General features: G+C 43.1%; 2 protein-coding genes across 2 annotated transcripts in view; one reads left to right on the forward strand and one right to left on the reverse strand.

Moving 5' to 3' along the window:
• Positions 1-15961: 15961 nt before the first annotated feature.
• scg2a (secretogranin II a) lies at positions 15962-19546 on the forward strand. The gene is made up of 2 exons (XM_019861630.1): positions 15962-16043; positions 17740-19546. Exon 2 carries the CDS (start codon positions 17748-17750, stop codon positions 19542-19544), a length of 1797 nt encoding a protein of 598 aa, XP_019717189.1. The 5' UTR covers positions 15962-16043; positions 17740-17747; the 3' UTR covers positions 19545-19546.
• An 833-nt stretch (positions 19547-20379) lies between these two features.
• Positions 20380-21646, reverse strand: part of ap1s3a (adaptor related protein complex 1 subunit sigma 3a) — a 3786-nt gene continuing 2519 nt past the window's right edge. Inside the window, exons 4-5 of the mRNA XM_019861633.1 lie at positions 21406-21543; positions 20380-21297 (exon numbers count right to left, since the gene is read on the reverse strand). Coding sequence (XP_019717192.1) covers positions 21262-21297; positions 21406-21543 — 174 coding nt within the window. The 3' untranslated portion in view covers positions 20380-21261. The remainder of the gene's footprint in view (positions 21298-21405; positions 21544-21646) is intronic.

Genomic DNA, 21646 nt, shown 5'->3' on the forward strand with positions numbered 1-21646 from the left:
TGGCAGGCTGATTGAACACTCTAAATTGTCCCAAAGTGTGAGTGTGAGAGCGGATGGTTGTTCGTCTCTGTGTGCCCTGTGATTGGATGGCAACCGGTCCAGGGTGTCCCCTGCCTACTGCCCGGAGACAGCTGTGATAGGCTCCAGCACGGCCACAACCCTTGCGAGGATAAAGCGGATCAGAAAATGGATGGATGGATGGATGGATGCTAAACCTTGCTTGGCATTCCGCTGAACCGAGGGCATTTTAGTTTTGATGCCACCACCACTACTACCGGTATTTGGTGGCAGAAAATAGTACACTTTAGACCAGGTGATGTAACACAATAATGGTGGATTTGAGTGAGGGACTCTGTGTTCAGTCCCACAACGGCGCAAACGCCATTTCGAACAGCGCCCCTCTCCAAAATTACCAAAAGAGTGAAGACTCCACCCATTCGCACGGTTAGACTGAACTTTGTGCTCCAGTAGACTTGCACAAAAATAGGGCCCTTATTCTCATTACCTTGCTGTGCTACCTGATCACAGACCTTGCTCTAAAACTGACTTATACGCTAAATTCTCTGAAATACTCTCTTTTGTTGAGTTTAGAAATGCACATTGTTTTTCATAAATATTAGCCACTTCCCTTCCAACTATTGCTGATCATCATCCGGCTCATTAGCGCCAAGCAGGATGTAGACTATCAAAGTTTAACTCACTAGGGAGTGAGTGTCCATGTTATTTATACCCATGAGCAACGGCTCCACAGAGAACATGCATCTGTGCCTACTGTCTCTGTTCCCACATTCTTAAAAGGATACGGTAAATCAGCTGAAATTTTAAAGCATGGTTTCAAAGTGGTGCATCCAGGCTGTTGTGTGTCACAATGATAGCATTTTTTCAACATATCATTGAAAGCTGATAGATAAATTTGTTTATTTGTGCAAGCTCAGCGCATCATACAGTACTGGCCAAAAACATTGGCGTGCCTGATCTGTTGTCACAATCCTGTCCTGTTTTTTTTTGTTTTTTTCAGTCTCCGGCGTGAGTGGGAGGCGTTCCCTCATGAGCCTCACCTGACGCTCATCATGCCAATAGATACTCTGCCACGCTGGCAACTGGCTGTCAGATTAACCAGTCTTGCTCACAACTCTGGTTTCAAGTGCTTGTTTTTTCTTGCCGTTCTTGACTTTTTGCCTCATAGATCCTGGCCACGTTTGTTTCCTCAATTATTTTTCATGTAAGTAGTTCAAGTTAAATTAATTAAAGAAAGATGGCATGCTTGCAATTACATACTTTGTGCACACAGTGGAAAAGTATGTTCAGGATTTACAGTACAGCATTTCAAGCCAATATTTCATTAAAAAAAGGAAAAGAGAAAAGCTAAATAAAGAGGCACAACCAAACATTTTCACCTTCAAAACTGAAGTGTGTGCCTCTTATCTGCCGCAGCCACCATCAGGCTTGATTTGAGAATCGTCTAGATTGCACTTACCGTGTTGCACTCTTCGTCATCTTCTCTGCTCACCGCTGCAAATGACAACTGATTACGCACCATTGTATTCAGGCTCGAAACACACTTTTATTGTATGTGATTTGATGAAGTTTTGCTCATCCTGCAGAAATGTATGCAAATCAAAACACATTGACGTACGAGCTTGATATTAGTGAAGGCAGACAGGCTAAGACAAGTTGACCGTGACATTTTTCATGATTGCAAGTGAGGCACTGAACTTTCTGCAGAAAGAAAAACTTGGCCCCATGCTATTTTCCAATTGCCCTTGTTTATAAAATAGCTACTCATTCTCAGCGTCACTCATATTTTCTGAGTAAGAGTTCCTGATTGTGTGGATTATATTTATATGACTTCCTTTTCCTGCTGCTCTTTCTGCACTGCATCTGCCCTCAGTTGCCAACAAGTAACATTGTAAGCATGCGTCATGCAACGCATTAACTCGGCCACTTGCTGCCTGTCATCTCATTTTCTCTCCAAACCTAGCAGTCTGTGCTGTCCCTTCCAAAGATCACTCCTGAAAATCATCCATCATTGTCCACCTCCAATAGCATATTAGGATATTTAACTCTGTCACCTTCAGCTCCGTCTCCTGTCTTCTGGTCAGTCCGACGTCCCCAAAGCAAGGAACATGGCTACTCATCTTGACAGTTTATTCTACCCATTTTCTCTATTCTGCCTGTCTGCTCGCTTCCACTCCCCCTTTTGGTACGGCTGAATGATCCCATGTTCTCATGTACCCCCCCCCCCCCCTGCTCCTTGTATCCTTCGCATTCCCCTGTCCTCTCTCTCATTCCCACACAAATTCTGTTCAGCTGCATCTGACCTTTATTCCTCGGCTCGCCAATGCATGCCTTCGCATCACTAAGTTCTCGCCCACCAGTTCCCTACTCACTCATTATCGACAAACATCATAGTACACCGTGACCCCTGTTTGACCTCATCTGTCAATCATCTGTGCATCACCATAGCAAACAGCAAATGACTCATTCCATCGTTGATGGCCTTAATTGTGTGAGTATGTGTGGCACCTCACGCATCCCGTGTGTCTCACAGCCAATCACACAACACAAGCAAACTGCGCCACAAGGACGGATCCATCTTGACAACTGCCTCTGATCTCCATGGATACCAGCTGTGCACCAGGGTGAAGTCCTGTCCAAGCGGAACCTGGTGATATGCAAACTCAAGCTCAGCAGGTGTGCCTGCGTGGGTGTCTGTACGTATGAGTGAGTGGTTGCATTCTCCACACCTTTTAGGACATAGATCCGTTTCCATCCATCCATCCATCCATCCATCTTCTACCGCTTATCCGGGGTCGGGTTGCGGGGGCAGCAGCTTTAGCAGGGAAGCCCAGACTTCCTTCTCCCCAGCCACTTCTTCCAACTCTTCCCAGGTGATCCCGAGGCATTCCCAGGCCAGCTGAGCGACATAGCCTCTCCAGCATGTCCTGGGTCGTCCTCGGGGTCTCCTGCCCGTGGGACATGCCCGGAACACCTCACCAGGGAGGCGTCCAGCAGGCATCCTAATCAGATGCCCGAGCCACCTCATCTGGCTCCTCTCGATGTGGAGGAGAAGCGGCTCGACTCTGAGCCCCTCCCGGATGACCGAGCTTCTCACCTTATCTCTAAGGGAGAGCCCGGGCACCCTGCGGAGAAAACTAATTTCAGCCGCTTGTATCCGGGATCTCGTTCTTTCGGTCACGACCCATAGCTCGTGACCATAGATGAGGGTTGGAACGTCGATCGACCGGTAAATTGAGAGCTTCACCCTTTGGCTCAGCTCCTTCTTTACCACGACAGAAAGATACAAAGTCCGCAGATCGGTTTCCGTAATAACTCAAAATCAGGCCCCCATGAGGGAAATGACTTTAAATTAATCCTGCAATTCCTCTGGACATGCCTGTGCAGTGAGAGTTCCACCCGCCTGCAGTGAATCGCTACACACACCAGGTCATTCCACATGTGTTTGATGGACTGGTCGGAACCGTTTTTGCAATGCTGGTTTTTGAGGACACTCAAACAAGGACGGTTAGCCAAGTTTCAAGGTCAGAACTTGTTTCAAAGTGAAGTATATCCACATGGTTGGCCATTTTATTTCTGTTTTTCCCATTTATATGTCGCTTGGACACATTCTTAAGGTGGGAACCACCGTTGTCGTGGCGACATTGGGTGGCACAGTCAATCCAGTGGGGACAGCTGGCAAGGCGCTCGCATCAGCACCGTCACACAAAGGGAAACACCGAGGAGCCACCAAGAATTTCAGGCACAAAAAAACAAAAAAACAAAACAGTTGAGTCATTTCATCGCCTCTTTAAATATCCCAACGAAGCCTGATTGTGAGAAGTGATTACTGGCCAAACCAGCCACTCTAAATGGCCATGATTTAAAAAGTGTTGCATTCCATATTTACAACTGAAAAAAATGCAATTGAAATACAGTAAAGCAATCTCAATAAAAGCTTTACAGAATGCAAGTCAAATGAGCAGTATTGTAGTAACGGAATCAGACGCTCCTTTAGCATGCACACGTTTCGCCTCTCCTGCACTCACACCTCACCATCAACATACACCCACCCCTCCTTGATCTTCTCGGTCCCTTCAGTGACTCACTATAATTGCAGTCATTTTTCTCTTGCGTTGTCGGAGCTGTTTTTTTTTTTTTGGCCAATCAATATGACTTCATAAGAAAAAAAAAAAAAGGTCTCGTTCTGGTGCTGACAGTGCTAATAAAACACTTTTCCCCAATGAGTGTGCTCTACTACACGATGTGTGCGACAGCGGTATAAGAATGTGAGCCAGGATGGAGCGTAAAACTGAATATCTGAAATGCAGCTTTAAAGTGTGACAACTGACTTTTGTTGGTTGTACTTTTACCTTCTTTCTTTTTCAGTATTAACAGTAGTGGTGATCCGTAGAGTGATATGAAATGATGGGGGAGTTCATAAACCAGTGGTTCTTAACCTTGTTAGAGGTACCGAACCCAACCACTTCATATGCACATTCACCGAACCCTTCATTAGTGAAAAATAAAAATATGATATTTTTTTTACAAATTCAAGACATTAAAAACAGAAAAATAAATAAATACAATTTCAAGACATAAGTATACAAAACATAAGTTTTCTTAATTGTGCACAAAATGAACCAGCCAGTGATGGCCAAGCGGGCGTGTCATAACTAATTGACATGTTGAGTCGGGTGTGCCTTAACCTCCATGACTGAGGCTCCGTCGAACCCCTGAGACCGATTCACCGAACCCCTAGGGTTCGATCGAACCCAGGTTAAGAACCACTGTCATCGACGAAGGAGCAAGTGGGGCACAGGCTGTAACAGCATATGTCAGATTGATAGACTGAACAATTGTCTGAAAAAAGAAAGTGGATATCCCTTAGATTTATAAATGATATGAGTGATTTGGTATAATTTATACATTCACCATTATTAGGAAGACTAAAAATTCAGCTTCAAAGTCAGAGGAGCCAGTTTTGAAACATTCCCTTGCCAGACGGATACTGATTAGTACTGAGAACAAAGTGTGCGTTATAGCAAAGAGTTCCGAACACAGAGAGCCTGAGCCAAATTGAATGCTCCACCAAACTATTTGCCAGTAAGAATCCAAAACCCTGAGACGTAATAAAGATAATAAGGTGACGATATACTGCAGCGAGTACAATCGCTAATGGTGTCATGGGTCACTCACCTGCGTTCTGTGTCGGCAAAGTGGATCCGGCTGTCACTCAGTGACAATGTGAAAGTGAGCGTGAAAGGTTGCCTTTCTCTATTTAGGGCTGCCAAGATTGGTCCATTGGCAAAATCGTTGAAAATGTATTTTATAATCGACCTCATCCTTTATTGAATTGAAAATCTATTCTAATAGCCTTACCTTTAAAAGGTTAAATTAAAAAAACAAAATAAAAACAGAAATAAGTGTTTATTTTAAGTTTTCTTTAGCGCAGTGCCTTCCTTTCCTTGTTTTACTCAGCTGTTTTCACTATTTTTCACATTGAAAAGAAATGTTGATGCCACAAAAGAGTGAAATAACTTTACAAGGGTTTCTTTTGGCATTTACAGACAGTAGTAATTAGTAGTGCAGAGGGCAACATTTCATTGTGCACAGTTTTGGGTTCCATTGTAACCCTTTCATGCACCCTGTAATGTGATGACATGATAAGCTGTCCACTGTACTAACAGTTGTCCCTGAAAAGTTTAAAATGCAAAAAAAAAAACCCTTTACACCTCAAAATGTTAAAGCTACAGTATTGCCTTAAATTTAATTTGCGCCATCACATACAGTATGAACATGGGCAGCAGGCTTGGGCCTCCTGTGTAGGCATTTGTGTGCTCTCCCCGTGCCTAGTTGCAATTTCTCTAGGTACGACAGTTTCCTCCCATATTCCAAAAACATTCTTGGTAGGTAATTTGAAGACTCCAAATTGTCCGTAGGGCTGAATGTTAGCGTCACTGGAGCTGATCTGTCGCCCAGCAATTGTATCAAATCAATCAGCAAAACAGCCTTTTACCAGGTGAAGAACAAATCCAGAGGGAAGGGTTTTGTGTGTGTGTGTGTGTGTGTGTGTGTGTGTGTGTGTGTGTGTGTGTGTGTGTGTGTGTGTGTGTGTATGTATATATATATAGAGAGACTGTTTCTACATGCAGGTACATATTTGACAGAGTGCCACTGCCTCTGCAATGCCCTGAACTTTATTGTTCGTATACAGCGAGCACAGTATGACCTATGAGTCATGCTGGCTGTGCTTCCTGATGCTGGCTGGCCACTGGATGACAGGATGGATGCAGCAGACAGCCGCAGTCTCTGTGCTGTTTCCTGTCTCTCTCCGGGCACTTAGCAACCACTGGGCTCAGGCTCAGGAGTTAAGGGACAATTAAAGAAACCATTTGTAATCACCCACCGTAAATGCAGGTCGCCGGATAAATTAAAACGGAAACAGCAAAGGCAAAAAAGACAATAGTGAATAAACAACCGATCATATCAACTACCAGTACTCATTGCATGTTTACAAGGGATGATGCCACTCCTCTGTACAAAATAAGTGTGACTTGTGGGGTTTGGGTAAATTAGTTTCTTTGCTGATGTGATCATCTGCATTTATTACAATATTAGCAAATTGATAAATTCAATCCTGCCTTGCTCATTTCCTCACAGTAAGTAATATTCTAGATTCCAATTCATGAGAAAATGGCAGAAGCTTTGGAAGTACTAATTGGGACTCATTTATTTTTCACAGTGTCAAAGATATTTTAATGTTTGTTTTATTTTTTTTAACATTTTATCAGTGTCAATAACCAATCTCTGCTTCATCTTTGTGGTTCAGAACGTGGCTGGTGATTGACTTCAACAAGTTCTACACTGGAGAGCCAAATGAACTGTTAAGGAAAGTCACAAAAATATTGACGTCTTTTTGGGAACAAAAAACAATTTTAGATTAAAACAATGTCCAAAAGTGTTTTTTTTTTTTTTTTTTTTTAAACACAATTTTAAAAAACTATCTTGGCACATATTTCACATAGAACTGAAATGACTGACTATCTGTAAGGTGTTGAACCGAATAGTTGACTTTGGTACTTCGGTTTCCTCCGACATTCCAAAAACATGCATGGCAGGTTAATAGATCACTCGAAATTGTCTCGAGATATGATTGTGAGCGCGAATGGTTGTTCGTCTCTGTGTGCCCTGCGATTGGCTGGCAACCAGTTCAGGGTGTCCCCCACCTACTGCCCAAAGACAGCTGGGATAGGGTCCAGTACGCATACCCGTGCCATTATGGGAAAAATACCAAATAGAAATCATGCACTACAGACACAATAAACCCATAGTACACCCTGGATGATCACCCACTAATCACAGGGCTGACACACGCAATAGGCAAAAAAAACTTCCAGTAAAGTTCAACGGTCAGAGCAAATCATGGCAAAGAAGAAAAAAAAAACAAGCCTGCCTTCATTTTCTCCATCCGCTTTTCGGAAGCGTTTCACCTCTTTCACACGTTCTCATCTGCTGCCAGAGGCAAAAAAAAAATTTAAAGCAAAATGTCACATTTCGCATGACGGTAGACGACCCAAAAAGCAGGAGGAGCAGGGTGGACTGAACATTCGTTCATTCATTCATTTTCCGAACCGTTTGATCCTCACTAGGGTCGCGGGGGGCACTGGAGCCTATCCCAGCTGTCTTCGGGCAGTAGGCGGGGGACACCCTGAACCGGTTGCCAGCAAATCGCAGGGCACACAGTGACGAACAACCATCCATGCCCACACTCACACCTCGGGACAATTTAGAGTGCTCAATCAGCCTGCCAGGCATGTTTTTGGAATGTGGGAGGAAACGGGAGTACCCGGAGAAAACCCACGCAGGCCCGGGGAGAACATGCAAACTCCACACAGGGAAGCCGGAGCTGGAATTGAACCCAGTATCTCTGCACTGTGAAGTCAACGTGCTAACCACTGGACTACCGGGCCCGTGGACGGAACAAAATGTGTCCACAAAAAAATACATGCAGGTGTACACTGGGAAAAAAAACTAACTCAAATACACGAGCAAAGTCCGGAGTACCACATGAAACCAAAGTAACAAAATAAAAAAACAAAAAAAAAAGACCTATGACACAAACAAAACAGGCAGGAACACACAATGAGCCAGAAAGGGCTGACAGAAGACAGGGAACTAAATACAACCAAAGTGATGAGACAACAAGAAACACATGGACAAGACACACAGGGTTGAGGGAGCTGATTGGTTCAACACAAGGGACCCGGATGGCGAACAGGTGGAGACAAAAAGTCACATGAGGTTACAAAAGCAAATGTCACCGAAATCAAAACATAACACAAAAACTGAGAACAAAACATGCACGATTTTACCATTAGCAGAAAGAAAAGCTGACGTGCTGCAACAACACTGCTGACGAGGGGCTCAAAATAGACCCCAAATGTGGATCATAACTGAAGGAGAATATTAATTTTAGTCTTAAATACATGAATGAAAGTCGACACATAACATGCTTTCTTGCCTGTATGCAAACTTTTTGTTGACATTAGCATTATTGAAACCTATTTTAGCCCTACAACCATTTTCCAATTCAAAGTAATTGTTTGAACAATGATCAAAACCCAAGACGTGCTGACTCCACTATTGCTCCTTTTGGGAGAAAAAAAACCCAATCAAAATGAGAGAATATCCAATAAATGAGTGGCAGTATCTTGGACTTGATCGCGCAAAACGAAAATGTATCGTCTGTTATAACCAGGCAGCATGTGGCAAGTATGTTGTTTTCGTCGTTGGTTCCGAACATTAGTCATGCAACATTTGAATGGTCGGTCACTCCATTCACCGAGGTCATGTCAGCACTCGGTCTTCGTCATATATAAGAGGATGAGTGGCCTTGCCAAGTTCATTTTCCAAAACAACCAAAGTGCTCTGATTGTGGGTGCTGTATTCTCCTCACAGTGTCAGCAAATGAGTCACACTCACAAATCAGTTATTCCTGCAGGCAGGATGTCTTTTCATTAGAACAACAAAACAACATGTAAATGAATGTCGAGAGTGCGGTTACACAAGTGGAACTTCTTGAAATGTTCATTTCAAAATAGCAACGCGTTGAGAAGAAATGGTTTAGTTATACATTCATTCATTCATTTTCCGAACTGCTTTATTCTCACAAGGGTCGCGGGGGGTGCTGGAGTCTATCCCAGCTGTCTTCGGGCAGTAGGCGGGGGACACCCTGAATCGGTGGCCAGCCAATCGCAGGGCACACAGAGACGAACAACCATCCGCTCTCACACTCACACTTTGGGACAATTTAGAGTGTTCAATCAGCCTGCCATGCATGTTTTTGGAATGTAGGAGGAAACCGGAGCGCCCGGAGAAATCCAATGCGGGCTCGGGGAGAACATGCAAACCCCACACAGGAAGGCCAACCTCTGCACTGTGAGGTCGACGCGGCAAGGCTTAGCATGGTGAATTGAACCGCTACCTCTGCACTGCGAAGTCGACGTGCTAACCACTGGACTACCGGGCCGCCTTTTAGTTATACACTCATTTTGAAATCATTTGTCCTTTTAAGACATATTGGCGGGAAACGGCATAACTGAATATTTTCTAGTTTTATGCAAGAGTGACACATGACGTTGTTACCCTTTTGTTTGTCCTCCTCGGCGGATGATAAATGGTCTGACTCTTACCGAATCTGTTTTCACATCTCACAGAAGAGCAAAAATGGATGTGCACACCTTTTAACACACACACACACACACATACACACACAAAAGAAAAGAGAGTGACGTCAACAGCTTCAGCCCCATTCACAGCCTCTATCCCCCCCTCCTTGATCGTTATGGTTGCCAGGTCTCTGAAAACCTGCATTAAGGAACAGAATTATTGGCTGTCAAGCCTGGTGGTAATGAATGGGGAGCAGCTGGCCAGTTGCCAGGGGACAAGCGCACATCATGGAGCAGCAAGGAGAGGAGAGCCCAGTACCCTCCAGCAGCAGAGATGACAAAATTATATGTGGATAGTGCTCCAACATAACCCCCGCCACAATTGGTACTCCACCAAAATGTTTTTCGATTCACTTCAAAATCTGTATCCAAATTTCTGCCCTCACAAAAACAAACCGTAACAGATGATTTAGCTACCTGGCAACAGAGGGCAGTGTTTCTACTGCCCATAAAAAAAAAATACTTAAGTCATCCTAATGATGACAAGTGGTTAGAAATAGGTATGGATTTTTTTTCTTCCCACTACATCCCCATTAATGCACAGAAGAAACCATTTTCTTATGGTTAGATTCTCGGACTGCAGTGTCAGGCTCCACACTTGAAGGACAATCCTTTGCAACCAAGCTTAGTATGCCAGTGATTTCCAAACAGTGCCGCATTAGTGTGTAGTAAGAGATCATCTGTTGTGCAGCAAAAAAAAGGTTTTACGGAATAAATCCAGAAATAATTTACTGCAAAGAATGTATCTATGTGTTCTATGCCAGCAACGTAGAGTGACAGCCAGAGCTACCTAAGACCACACTATACGACTCTAACAATTGCTCGAGACCAAAACTCACAGGGAGAAAGATCCAACCAGAGAGTCTATTTTCATAGAGGGGCACACATGCTCTCTGTTCTTGATGTTCATGTGGGCACAAGTCTAGTTTCGCCTTGCTAAATATCCCCCCATCCCAAGGGCATTTTCTGCCCCCAGATCACCTTAAAATTTGGTGACAAAAAGTAGGCAAGACTTTCGACTAGTATTTCTTTGGGCCGTGAGCTCCAAGCTGTTTTATGCCACTCCTGTGCAAGCCTCACTAATGCAAACACAAAATGGGAATTTGTGTAGATGGGTTAACACGTAGCATCTTTGTGGTGGTGTTGTATTGCTTTAAGCCAAGGGCGTCAAACTAATTTTTGTCATGGGCCACATTGTTGTTACGGTTTCCCTTGGAGGGCCGTTATGAATTTTTGGAAACCATATAAATGTTTAATCATCTCCACATATTACATACATAGCGCACAAAAAATTGATGGATAACTAGTTTTAAAATCAGAAGTAAATAATAATGACTGTTATTGTGGATTACATATGACAATTTGAAATTTTGGTTCAGACTTTAGCAAGCATCATGGAACTTGACATGCTTGATTTGCTTTCGCGGGCCACATAAAAAGATGCGGCTGGCCAGATCTGGCCCCCGGGCCTTGACTTGAACAATGTATATTTGAACGCAAACACTGCAGCAACACGCGTAGAAAGACATTATAGTAACACTCACAGTCAGAGGAACATATTTTTTATACTCGGTGAAAAACGATCATCATTACTGCTACTTACTGGCTTACTTAGAGTTGTGAAACTGTCATTCGGTCTTTATTTGATTACCCCTCAGTGGCCAAGTTGCTCACAGCAGAGGTAGCAGCAATTAATTTATCATTGTGCACAAAAATTTTATTTCTTTACACTGTATCTAATTGTGCTAACAATTGTACTCGTTTTTATGAAACACAAAAAATAGAGTGCTATTTTTCCTATTGAAAAAAAAAATCAACATTACTATTTTTTTTTTAATTGGGCTTTTTGATGAGGGTCATCTGCCAGAAAGTGAAACCTAAATTATAATCCAGAACATGCAAAATGGACTTCAATATTTGCGTTGTACTCACCTACCCTCTCTTCCAGAGTCAGAGCACTTCTTGTCTTAGTTGCTTGACATCCAAAGGTCCGTTTTGTAGCCATTTTAGCAATACAACGTTCTTGCTGCGTCTGAGACTAACAATAACAAATACTTCCTGGACTACTGCGCACGTGTAAACCAGTGTGGTGGTTGCTTCGTTGTAGTGAATCTCGTCGCGAGGCAAGAGCAGAGAAAAAGATTTCGTAGAACGCAACAGGGTTTTTTTTCCGTTGTATGGGGAGCAGGAAAGTGGGAATAGTGTTCATGCATGAAGATTTTTTCACACTAGGGGGTATTTTCGCCCATGTAGGTTTCGTTGTAGAGGAGTTTCACTGCACTGATATGAAAAACTGCTTAGTTAACCTCGTCCATCGTAAAATCCACAGTGCAAATTGTCCAGTCGGGACCAACTTTTTGAAAAATGTTGATTATCCGTGAGTGTGCCAAGTTGTCGGTAGTAAATATAAATGGGATACAATAAGAGTGAGGGTTCCATCTTTAATTTGTGTGTCAGCATTTTCACCCAGAGATTGATCTCACAGTGACTCAGCAATCAGTGTGGTTTATATCCTCTTCTTCTGCATCACTGTTCTTGTTTATATTATATTTTTATGAAGGAAGACCAAGTTAGTATTGACAAAAGAGAGTGCAAGTCCAACAGACCGTCACACTAGTGCATTGTCATGAAAACAGGACATAAAGTAGCAGTGAATGCACCACTTCCGGGACTGAATTGGACTCTCAAATAAAGCATCCTATGGGAGCCGTGACCCTTCAAACTGTCGCACCACAGTTGTCAATGTGGGAAAGAAACTCTGTTGTGCTTTAAGAAACTTACTCCACGAGCACAGAAGAGGCCGATGACTTTTATTGCGCAGGCAGTAGGAGTGGAAGTGAGTTGTTAATTGATTTTATTTTTTTCAACCAGTAATCCTGCCACAGGCACAACCCACAAGCAATTAGCCAGACAGCTCCACCTTGACGTGCGCAAAATAATATTGAGTGGGTGGAGGAGGATGTGTGTTAGTCATGTGGGGAGTGGAATGCGGATGCCTGGGTAGTACATTTTAAAGTGGATATTCTGTGGAAATCTGACTTTTTAATTGCTTGTACACTAGTAGTTGGGGCTCTGGGCCCCCTGGCCACCCATTAAGTGTGAAATTAAGCAACGTAGGTAAATGTTTTGTTGTCTGTCTGTTATTGAAAATCTGTTTGTGAGCGAGCTGTTCCAATTTGTGATGTCACTATGAGGCAGATTTACATAATTAGCATCCCGATACTGAGTTTTTCAACGCATGCTCAGTCAAATTGTTGATGGTGACTCACTGCGACTTATTGATTGATTGAATGATATAATGCCTGAACCGCGGAGCACAAAACAGAAGAATAGTCCCATCTCTACTGAAGTGATAGGATGCCAGCAAAGGGAGAGGTCATGAAAATGAGACGCAGATAATCAGGAAGTTTTCATGTGTGCGCACGAGTTGTCTGAGTCTGTATCTCTCTGTCGCTTCTTGCTGCTTGAGGCTGCCGGACGCCCACGTAGCGTGATAGACGGGCTAACTTTGCTCATTAGTCAACATGAAGAACTTTAACGACAACACCACTGAAATACATTCAATAGATAAACATTGAAATAAATGCAAACATAAGTAAAATTCTAACTGATCATGTTTTCGCACACTTAAGTATGTTTAATGCCGCAAAATGACTTGATGCTTTTCGGTGAAGATATTTTTCCTCAAGTATTGCTCTCACATACTTTATACAAGACAACAAGTAATCCATTAGAGCAGTTTAGAGATGGTGATTGGACAAATTCCCCCTGAACTGTCATCAGTCTTTCTGTTATTCATTTTCTCAAACCATCTTTGTGAGCTGTTGTTCAAAAGATGGGCTGGTTGTGATTGAGGTGTTTTCTGGAATTCAAATGGCTTTTGACCCAAAAGTTCCGCTAATCGAAACACAAATTAACACATTCACCCACAGCAGAGCGAAGAGGCAGCACGAGTGAATGTTGACGATGTAGCTAAACAAGTATGCATACGATGACCATTCGTCCATATACATGTAAAAGTTACACAGTGAAGTTATTATACTTACACCAACTGACGCATATACAGTATACACGCTGTAAGTACCAGTAGTTACCTTGCAGTATCCATCCATCCATTTTCCGATCCGTTTATCCTCACAAGGGTTGCGGGGGGTGCTGGGGCCTATCCCAGCTGTCTTCGGGCAGTAGGCAGAGGACACCCTGAACCGGCTGCCAGCCAATCGCAGGGCACACAGAGACGAACAACCATCCACGCTCACACTCACACCCAGGGACAATTTGGAGTGTTCAAACAGCCTGCCATGCATGTTTTTGGAATGTGGGAGGAAACCGGAGTACCCGGAGAAAACCCACGCAGGCCCGGGGAGAACATGCAAACTCCACAAAGGGAGGCCGGAGCTGGAATTGGTACCTCTGCACGGTGAGGTCGACCTGCTAACCACTGGATCACCGGGCCGCAGCTTGCAGTATATCCTGTAATAATATTACCTGACATAACTGGTAAAGGTGGCACGGTGGTCGACTGGCTAGCACATCAACACATCGGCCTCACAGGGTTCGATTCCGGCTCCGACGTTCCTGTATGGAGATTGGATGTTCTCCCCATGTCAATGTGGGTTTTCTCCAGGAACTGAACACTCTAAATTGTCCCGATTGTGAGTGTGAGTGGTTGTTTGTCTTTATGTGACCTGCGATTGCCTGGTGACCAGTCTGGGGTGTACACTGCTTGTTAACCAAAGTAAGCTGAGAGAGGCTTCAGAACACCTTCAATCCTAGTAAGGGGTACTGAAATGGATCGATGGGTGGATATGTGAATTGAAAAGTAGCCAATTAAAAAGAAGGCATTTGCATGTACAGTACTGCATTTTGCATATAAGTGGGTCTGACATTTTGTTTTCGACCACTGTATGTGAGTCCAAATGGATATTTTCTAGTACAACACTGCTCAATTTTAATGTTTTTTTTTTTAGAACCCGCATAGTTTACAATTATATCCAACATATGATGGCAGTCGTGAGCTAACTTCATAAGGACACATTGATTCTGAAAGCTTACTTCGTGGTTGCTGTTTGCGAGCATTTGCAAGGAGAAATATAAACGGAAAAACTAAAAGGGCACATTTCATCTATTTTTGCAATCCAGCTGTGAATAGTCTTAAGATAGAATAAGCTTGCATAAAAAATGAGACAACCAGGTCATTGGGGGATAGCCGGCGCTCACATCAAAAGCAGCGAGGAGGCGAATTTATGAATGAAAGTGTAAGCGACTCACAGTGATCCGTAACAGACAAGACTTGACAAGATGCCAGAAATAGAGGCCACGGTGTGTGAGTGCTTACAAGTTAAGGTCTGTCTCTCTCTTTCTTCTTTCACGCTCTCACACACACACACACACACACACACACACACACACACACACACACACACACACGCACACACACACACACACACATGCACACACAGACTGCAGTCTGCAGCGCTCCATCAATTCCCCCAACCCATCTGGTTCTTTGGTGGAGTCGGGACATGAGTCATCGCTGGACTTTTAACTGTGTCTGTCCCACACTGTTGCAGCAGAGCTTCAGCATATGTCAATGGCAACAGCAATTAGTATAAAAAATAAACATGAAGAGAAGCACTGAGAGGTCACCAACCTCTGCCAAGGCGTAAAACAGTCAAGTTAAAAGTTTCATCCAAAATCCCAGTTGCATTGTAGAGGTATGAAAATATTATAACATCCAACATAAAGCTAATGACTTCTAGTCTTATCTGATAAACTTGACAAGGATGTAAGGCGTCCGATCATGTTCACTATTTATAAAAGCAAGGAACCATTTATAACATAAGTGACTGTTCAAAATGGATGTAGCATTAGATGACTACAGTACATTTTAAAAAGCCACAAAGTAATCTTGGTTCTGTAATCCATTGAGGGATTTCTTTTGAGGCTTCTATCTTTTTCCACATGCTTCAAAATGTGTCAGAATGACAAATTTGACCCGACGTGATGGCTTCTGACATGGTACACAAATATTGTTGGATAATATTTATCCCACGGTCGTTTAAAACAATATAAATGTTTTTAGTCGTGGCCCTAAATTCAAAATTAGAAGCAATTTGATTTTGCAGACTTGAAAAAAATCCTGCGTGTGTGACTATGCGCCTGTGCCTCCAGCGCTCTCTGACGTACGAGTCACGTGCTCCGTGTGTCTCATTGTATGTGGAGCTGTCCGCGGTGCTGAGCGCACACTCACGCTGAGGACAGAGATGCTCACACCGCTCAACAACACAGTCCACGCAAACTAAGTCCAAAAAGGTAAGGTAATTTCTTCTTCAGTCGTGACACCACTGAGCCCACACATATTCCCCATCTCAGGAAGAATGTGAGACTTTGTGTGTTTTTAATTATTTTCTATTTTCAGCCTTTTTTGCTGGGCAGCTGTTCAGCAACCTGATGCTCTGATGTTGTTGTCTTTGTTGGCACGCGTGCATGTCTCGTTCAATTATTTCCTTTTTATCATCGCTCCTTTTGGTCGTTGTTCACCGCTTTTTCTGTGCTTGCGAGTTCGCAATTTACACCAGAAGAGCTGTTAAAGACTTCATCAGATTTAGGAACCAGTAAAAAATGTAAACATAAAATGTCATGACTGGTTGCCCGTTCGAAACAGGTTGTTGTGAAAAGCACCATTTAATGTCTTTCTGAAGCTGACGCTTCTCAAAGAGGGACATTTCCTACAGACCCAGCATTACTTATTCAAATTGCTGTGTGCTGGTAATAGTGAGTGATGATTGCCGTTTAAAAGGGTTTGCGCATAAATGTGGCTTTTGCGGGAACATTAGTCTTATCGGATTGCCTTGACAACGGGGCCGTGACTCACGGTGAGCATCAATTTACCGACTAATGAGATTTGTAGAGGGAGCTGAATGCTGCTATGCTGCTGCAGGATGTGATCCTCAGATAAGAAGCAACAGGCGGCATCGATAGCATCACAGTGGCGCTAACCAATCCTAATCATACTTACAAATTATTATTCTCAAGCAGCACACGGAAAAAATAGATGAATAAATACACCAAATATTCTTAGACATTCAAATGCAATTTTTCTGCTCATATTTTCGTGACGAACATTGACTGCCAAACATAATGGAGAGGTTGTTGCATCAGATCACTTGTCAGATCAGTATAACATCTGCATATTCTGTTACTTGGACAAAAGCTGCATCAAATGTTTTCATTTTCCAAATACATTCATACTCAATAGAACCATTTTCGGGTCTGATTAATGCTACTGCAGTTATTAATATGATAGTTATTCATTTTAATGAACGGCTTGAATGAATCATGATGAATAGCTTACTGTGCTTGTAGTTTAGTATTGGTAAATTACACTGCATCATACTGAGATATTTACTGAGGAAGTTCAATATTTTGGTTAACCTATTTAGCAACAAGAGAAGATCAGCACAGGGACAAGGTACATTTTCCACCCATCTATTTATCATAGTGTGTTCTTTTCCGGCCAAGGACCTGTAGCATGTGTAGGTTGAATATTAGCTTTTTACGCTCCAGTGTATACATATCTGTACAGTAAAATGACGGGTATTTGGTGAAGGCTGGTTCATAGCTACACAAGTTAGCTAACCACGTTTTGACAAACAGTAAGGGTTGGATTTTTTTGGACAGCACATCTGTGCCATGGCGCAAAAACCAGAGCATCCTCTGTGGCGAGGGGTTAGTCTCCAAGTTCACAGCACGAATGTGCTTCCTCCATGTCAAGAATCTAGTGCACGGCTAGCACGCTGCATTTAAAGGGAATGAAAGGAGCCGCTTTAATTGGCCATAGTTGAAATAGGCTGTGACCACTCCCACAGCGGTGCAGACCTCCCACTCAGATTCGCCAGCCTATGCCGTCTCCATGCAGATTTTGGCCAAAAATCGCAACATTTGAGCTCTAAAAGTGATTTTGAGGCCATACGTGACTGATTTGTGCATCTTGAACTCTCTTCTGTAGGTTTCACGATGCTGCCATTCCTCTGCAATACCACTAGAGGCAAACCTTCCCTCCTCTATTTAGCTCAGCTTCTCTTTCTCACTCTGTGTCTTCGCTCCATTCTCGGGGCTACTCTCCGAGAGCATCGACTGCGGGAGAGTGAATCCGACGCGCCCCAGTCACCTAATGCTGACATGATCAAAGCCTTGGAGTACATTGAAAGCCTTCGTCAGAAAACAGATTCGCCGCAGAAGCCGCTTCTCCCCACAGGGAACTCCGGTAAGCACTTGGACGATGCTCAGAGGGCGCGCGCCATGCTGAGCCTGGCTCCCAACACGGCACCTGCTAAAAATGCCGAAGAAGACGATGCGGATGAGGAGAGAAGCGAGGATAAGAGCGAGGAGCTGCTCCAGGCCGTACTCAGCACTCTACAGCAAACCGAAAAGGCCTCCAAGCCCACTCTGCTTCTTCCTTCCTCATTCGGCGGTGGTGACATGAAGGGTAGCTTGTACCCCAAGGTGCCGAAGCAACAGGGCATTATGCCTCACAAGAAGATGCCCATAATGTTTGAGGATGATGAAGAAGGTGAGGGCGATGAAGAGGATGAGGAGGACGATCACGAGAGTCCCTACAAACGCACCAACGAGAACGTCGAGGAGAAGTACACTCCTCAAAACCTTGCAACATTGCAATCAGTCTTTGACGAACTGGACAAGTTTACCAGCGAGACAAACACGCAAAAACGACAAGATGAAGAGGATGACACAGAGGAAGAGGAGGAAGGAGGGGAAGATCTGTTCAATCTGAGAAACGTTGTATACGACGATGAAGGTGAGGACCTTACAGACTGGGGTCCGCTGGAAGAGCAAAACGAGGAGGAGGAAGACAAACACTCGGCGGACCGGAATCTCGATTATGTTGATGATGATGAAGAGGTGGATGAGGATGAGAATGAAAGGTATCTGGTTAGAAGGTCAAATGATCCAGACCAGGTCGATTACTACCTTCTTAAGATGCTGGAAAGAACAGAAGAGGAGGAGCAGAAGCGAGCGATAGAAGAAGAGGAGAACGAGAGGGTTGAGAGGCGAGTAGATCGGTACAGAGATAACATTGACCCACGTCTTATCTATCAGCTCATTCAAATCTCCCAGAAATACCAAATTCCGCCTGAGGATCTCCTGGATATGCTCAAGACAGGAGAAACGCATGAGAACAGAGACAAAAACGCAATCTGGAAAACGCCCTCGAAGATGATGTACAAGATTCCACAAACTAAATTCTACAGCAGACGCCTTCCTGCCAGAAAGAGCAGCCCCAAAAACCTGCAGAGGGAAGCCATCCTCAACATCCTGGGCTTGGGCAACACGCAGAACCGAGAGCAAACTCCCGCCAGGAAGCCATACAGAAGCCCTGCGTCACGACTTCACGCTCTGTCAGTGGGGCGCACGGGGGACTCCGCTCGCACGCATCGACGTTTCTTTCCCAGCAAAGCAAAGGACTCTGACAACCCGACAGACGGCGAGCTGGCGACCTATCTGGCGGCTAAGATGCTGGCGCGCTATCCCGGCCACGGCTACGGCAAGGCCAGCCAAAAGCGGGATGAGGCGGGGCAGAGCGCGGCAGGCTCGTTTGAACAGGCCATGCAGGAGTATTTGGATCAAATGGACTCAGATAAAGAGCTGAATAAAAAGAGACAGTCTGAGGACGGCGAGAGAGGCGACAACACACAAAGCTTTGATAATGAAGCGGTGATGAAACTGATGAGTTACTTCAACCCGGAAACTGAGGACACTGAGAGTCAAGTCAAAGCGATCGATGGTATTTAAATCAAGACAAAAAATATAAGTATATATATACTTTTATATATATTTTATTTTATATATATAAAAGTATATATATAGTATACAGGTGCATCTCGATAAATTAGAATATTGTTCACAAGTTATTTTTTCGCATCAGTTCAATTCAACAAGTGAAACTCATGCATCGTACAAATAGGACCCATAAAAACAATTCTTACAAGGCCAAGTTCTCCCAAATTTAAAAAAATATATATATATGCAGGCCTATATTGAATTTTTTTTGAGATGGTGCATTTTGGGTTTTTACTGTCAGCTGCTTATAATCATCAACGATTATCCTGAAATATTTCACTGTCTGTCGTGAATTTATATACATGGAATGAGCTACTGCATTGATTAGTTTTCCACAAGATTCAAATTTATTGAGATGTACCTGAATTACCATGTAAATATTGTGCTGGTGGAGGTGGACAGAGACAAAAACTAAGTATTTTCAAATATTTAAAAAAAAAAAAAAATGCAGTCAACCGTGGTTCTTCTGTAGGTTTACTGAATGTCTTATTTATTAGCAGATATATGGGTGTTCTGACAACAATTGGAGTCAGTTGCTCCACATCCCATACATGTGACTCACCAGCACACACACACACACACACACACACACACACACACACACACACACACACACACACACACACACACACACACACACATTAGTGTTGGACCCCCTCGATTCACTTGTGTTTGTTGGTAATTCTTTCTTAAACGTGGTCATATGTGACATACTTGAGGTTAATAAAGCATTGACTTTATTTTTTCCTTCCTGAGTCCTGTTCTTTTTTCTCTCATTGGCAATATTTTATTATTATTTTTTAATCACCAAACAATAAACAGCTTTTGAGAACATATTTATTTGGAGAAGATGATGTGTAATGTTGTTAGATTGCAAATAAATTCTCAGACACTGGCACAATACACTGGAATGAATTCATTTATGACTTGGAAAGCACTTCTGAATACAATGCATTGTATTGCTTCTCGAAGACACACTCAAAATCAAAGCATAAGGTCCCTCTGCATATAAAAATAAGTCAACCAGTATTGTTTTAACAACCCATTGATCTATTTTCCACACTGCTGACCCGATCAGAATTGTGGCTGATTTGGAACCTCCCTCAGCTGAACAAACCAGCAAATCAAAAGACATATAAACAACCATTCACACATACTTCCACAACTGTGAGACTGTTTAATGAACCTAAGAAGGAAGCAGGACTGCATGAGAGCATGAAAACTCAACATTGAAAGGCCCAGCAGATTCAAAGCCAGAACCTCTGAAGTCTGAGGCAGGATTTTAAACCACCTGCCTACAATGCTGCCCATCTGTTTAACGTTATGTTGATGAATGTAGATCTACTTGGCAGTAGTGCAAAGCGAGGATACCATTCTGAGAGGTTTTTTTTAATCATATTTTGTTCCTCTCAAGAAACAAAGGAATACAAATACATTTTGTGAAGACATTGATATTTCTTTATTTGTTCCCTAGAAAACAAACATTCTTGATTCGGCTGCATTTTAAAACTAAATTGGACACATTGCAATGAGCATACATGCAGATATTAAAAAAAAGGCCAATTTACAGCAGCACTCTTTGCAGTTTATGACAAAGTGAAAATATTGCACAGATTTAAAACTTCTGGTTTAAGTCCTGAGATGTGAAAAGTCACTTTCTTATTCTGGATTAATAAGAAGGTTTGTTCATATATTCCTCCATTGTCTGCAATCACATATAAACACACAAAAAAAAAAATGTTACACTGAAGGTTCACATGAGTCACTTCTCTCCAAGCCTACGTTCACGAGGGTGTGTGAAAGCCTCTTGTACCTCTTGAAGTGCGTCGGCCTCCTGTAGAGAAACACCCACGGCCGCTTTGGAGGTTTCGAGCACTTCTCCCCCCATCAAGAATTCATCCAAGATGAAATACGCCTTTTCAAAGTTGAAAATAATGTCCAGCTCACACACCTGATGATGAGCCGAAAAATAACAATGTACCATACACTGGACTATAAGTGTTTTAGAACTCAACTGTGAAGACACACAAAAACACACACACACACACACACAC

This window comes from Hippocampus comes, unplaced genomic scaffold (genome assembly GCF_001891065.2).
Source record: "Hippocampus comes isolate QL1 unplaced genomic scaffold, H_comes_QL1_v1.1 scaffold122, whole genome shotgun sequence".
NCBI classification, from domain to species: domain Eukaryota; kingdom Metazoa; phylum Chordata; class Actinopteri; order Syngnathiformes; family Syngnathidae; genus Hippocampus; species Hippocampus comes.

Bases quoted from the DNA above. Each gene is read 5' to 3' on its own strand.
- scg2a (XM_019861630.1), top strand. From the start codon at position 17,748: ATGCTGCCATTCCTCTGCAATACCACTAGAGGCAAACCTTCCCTCCTC.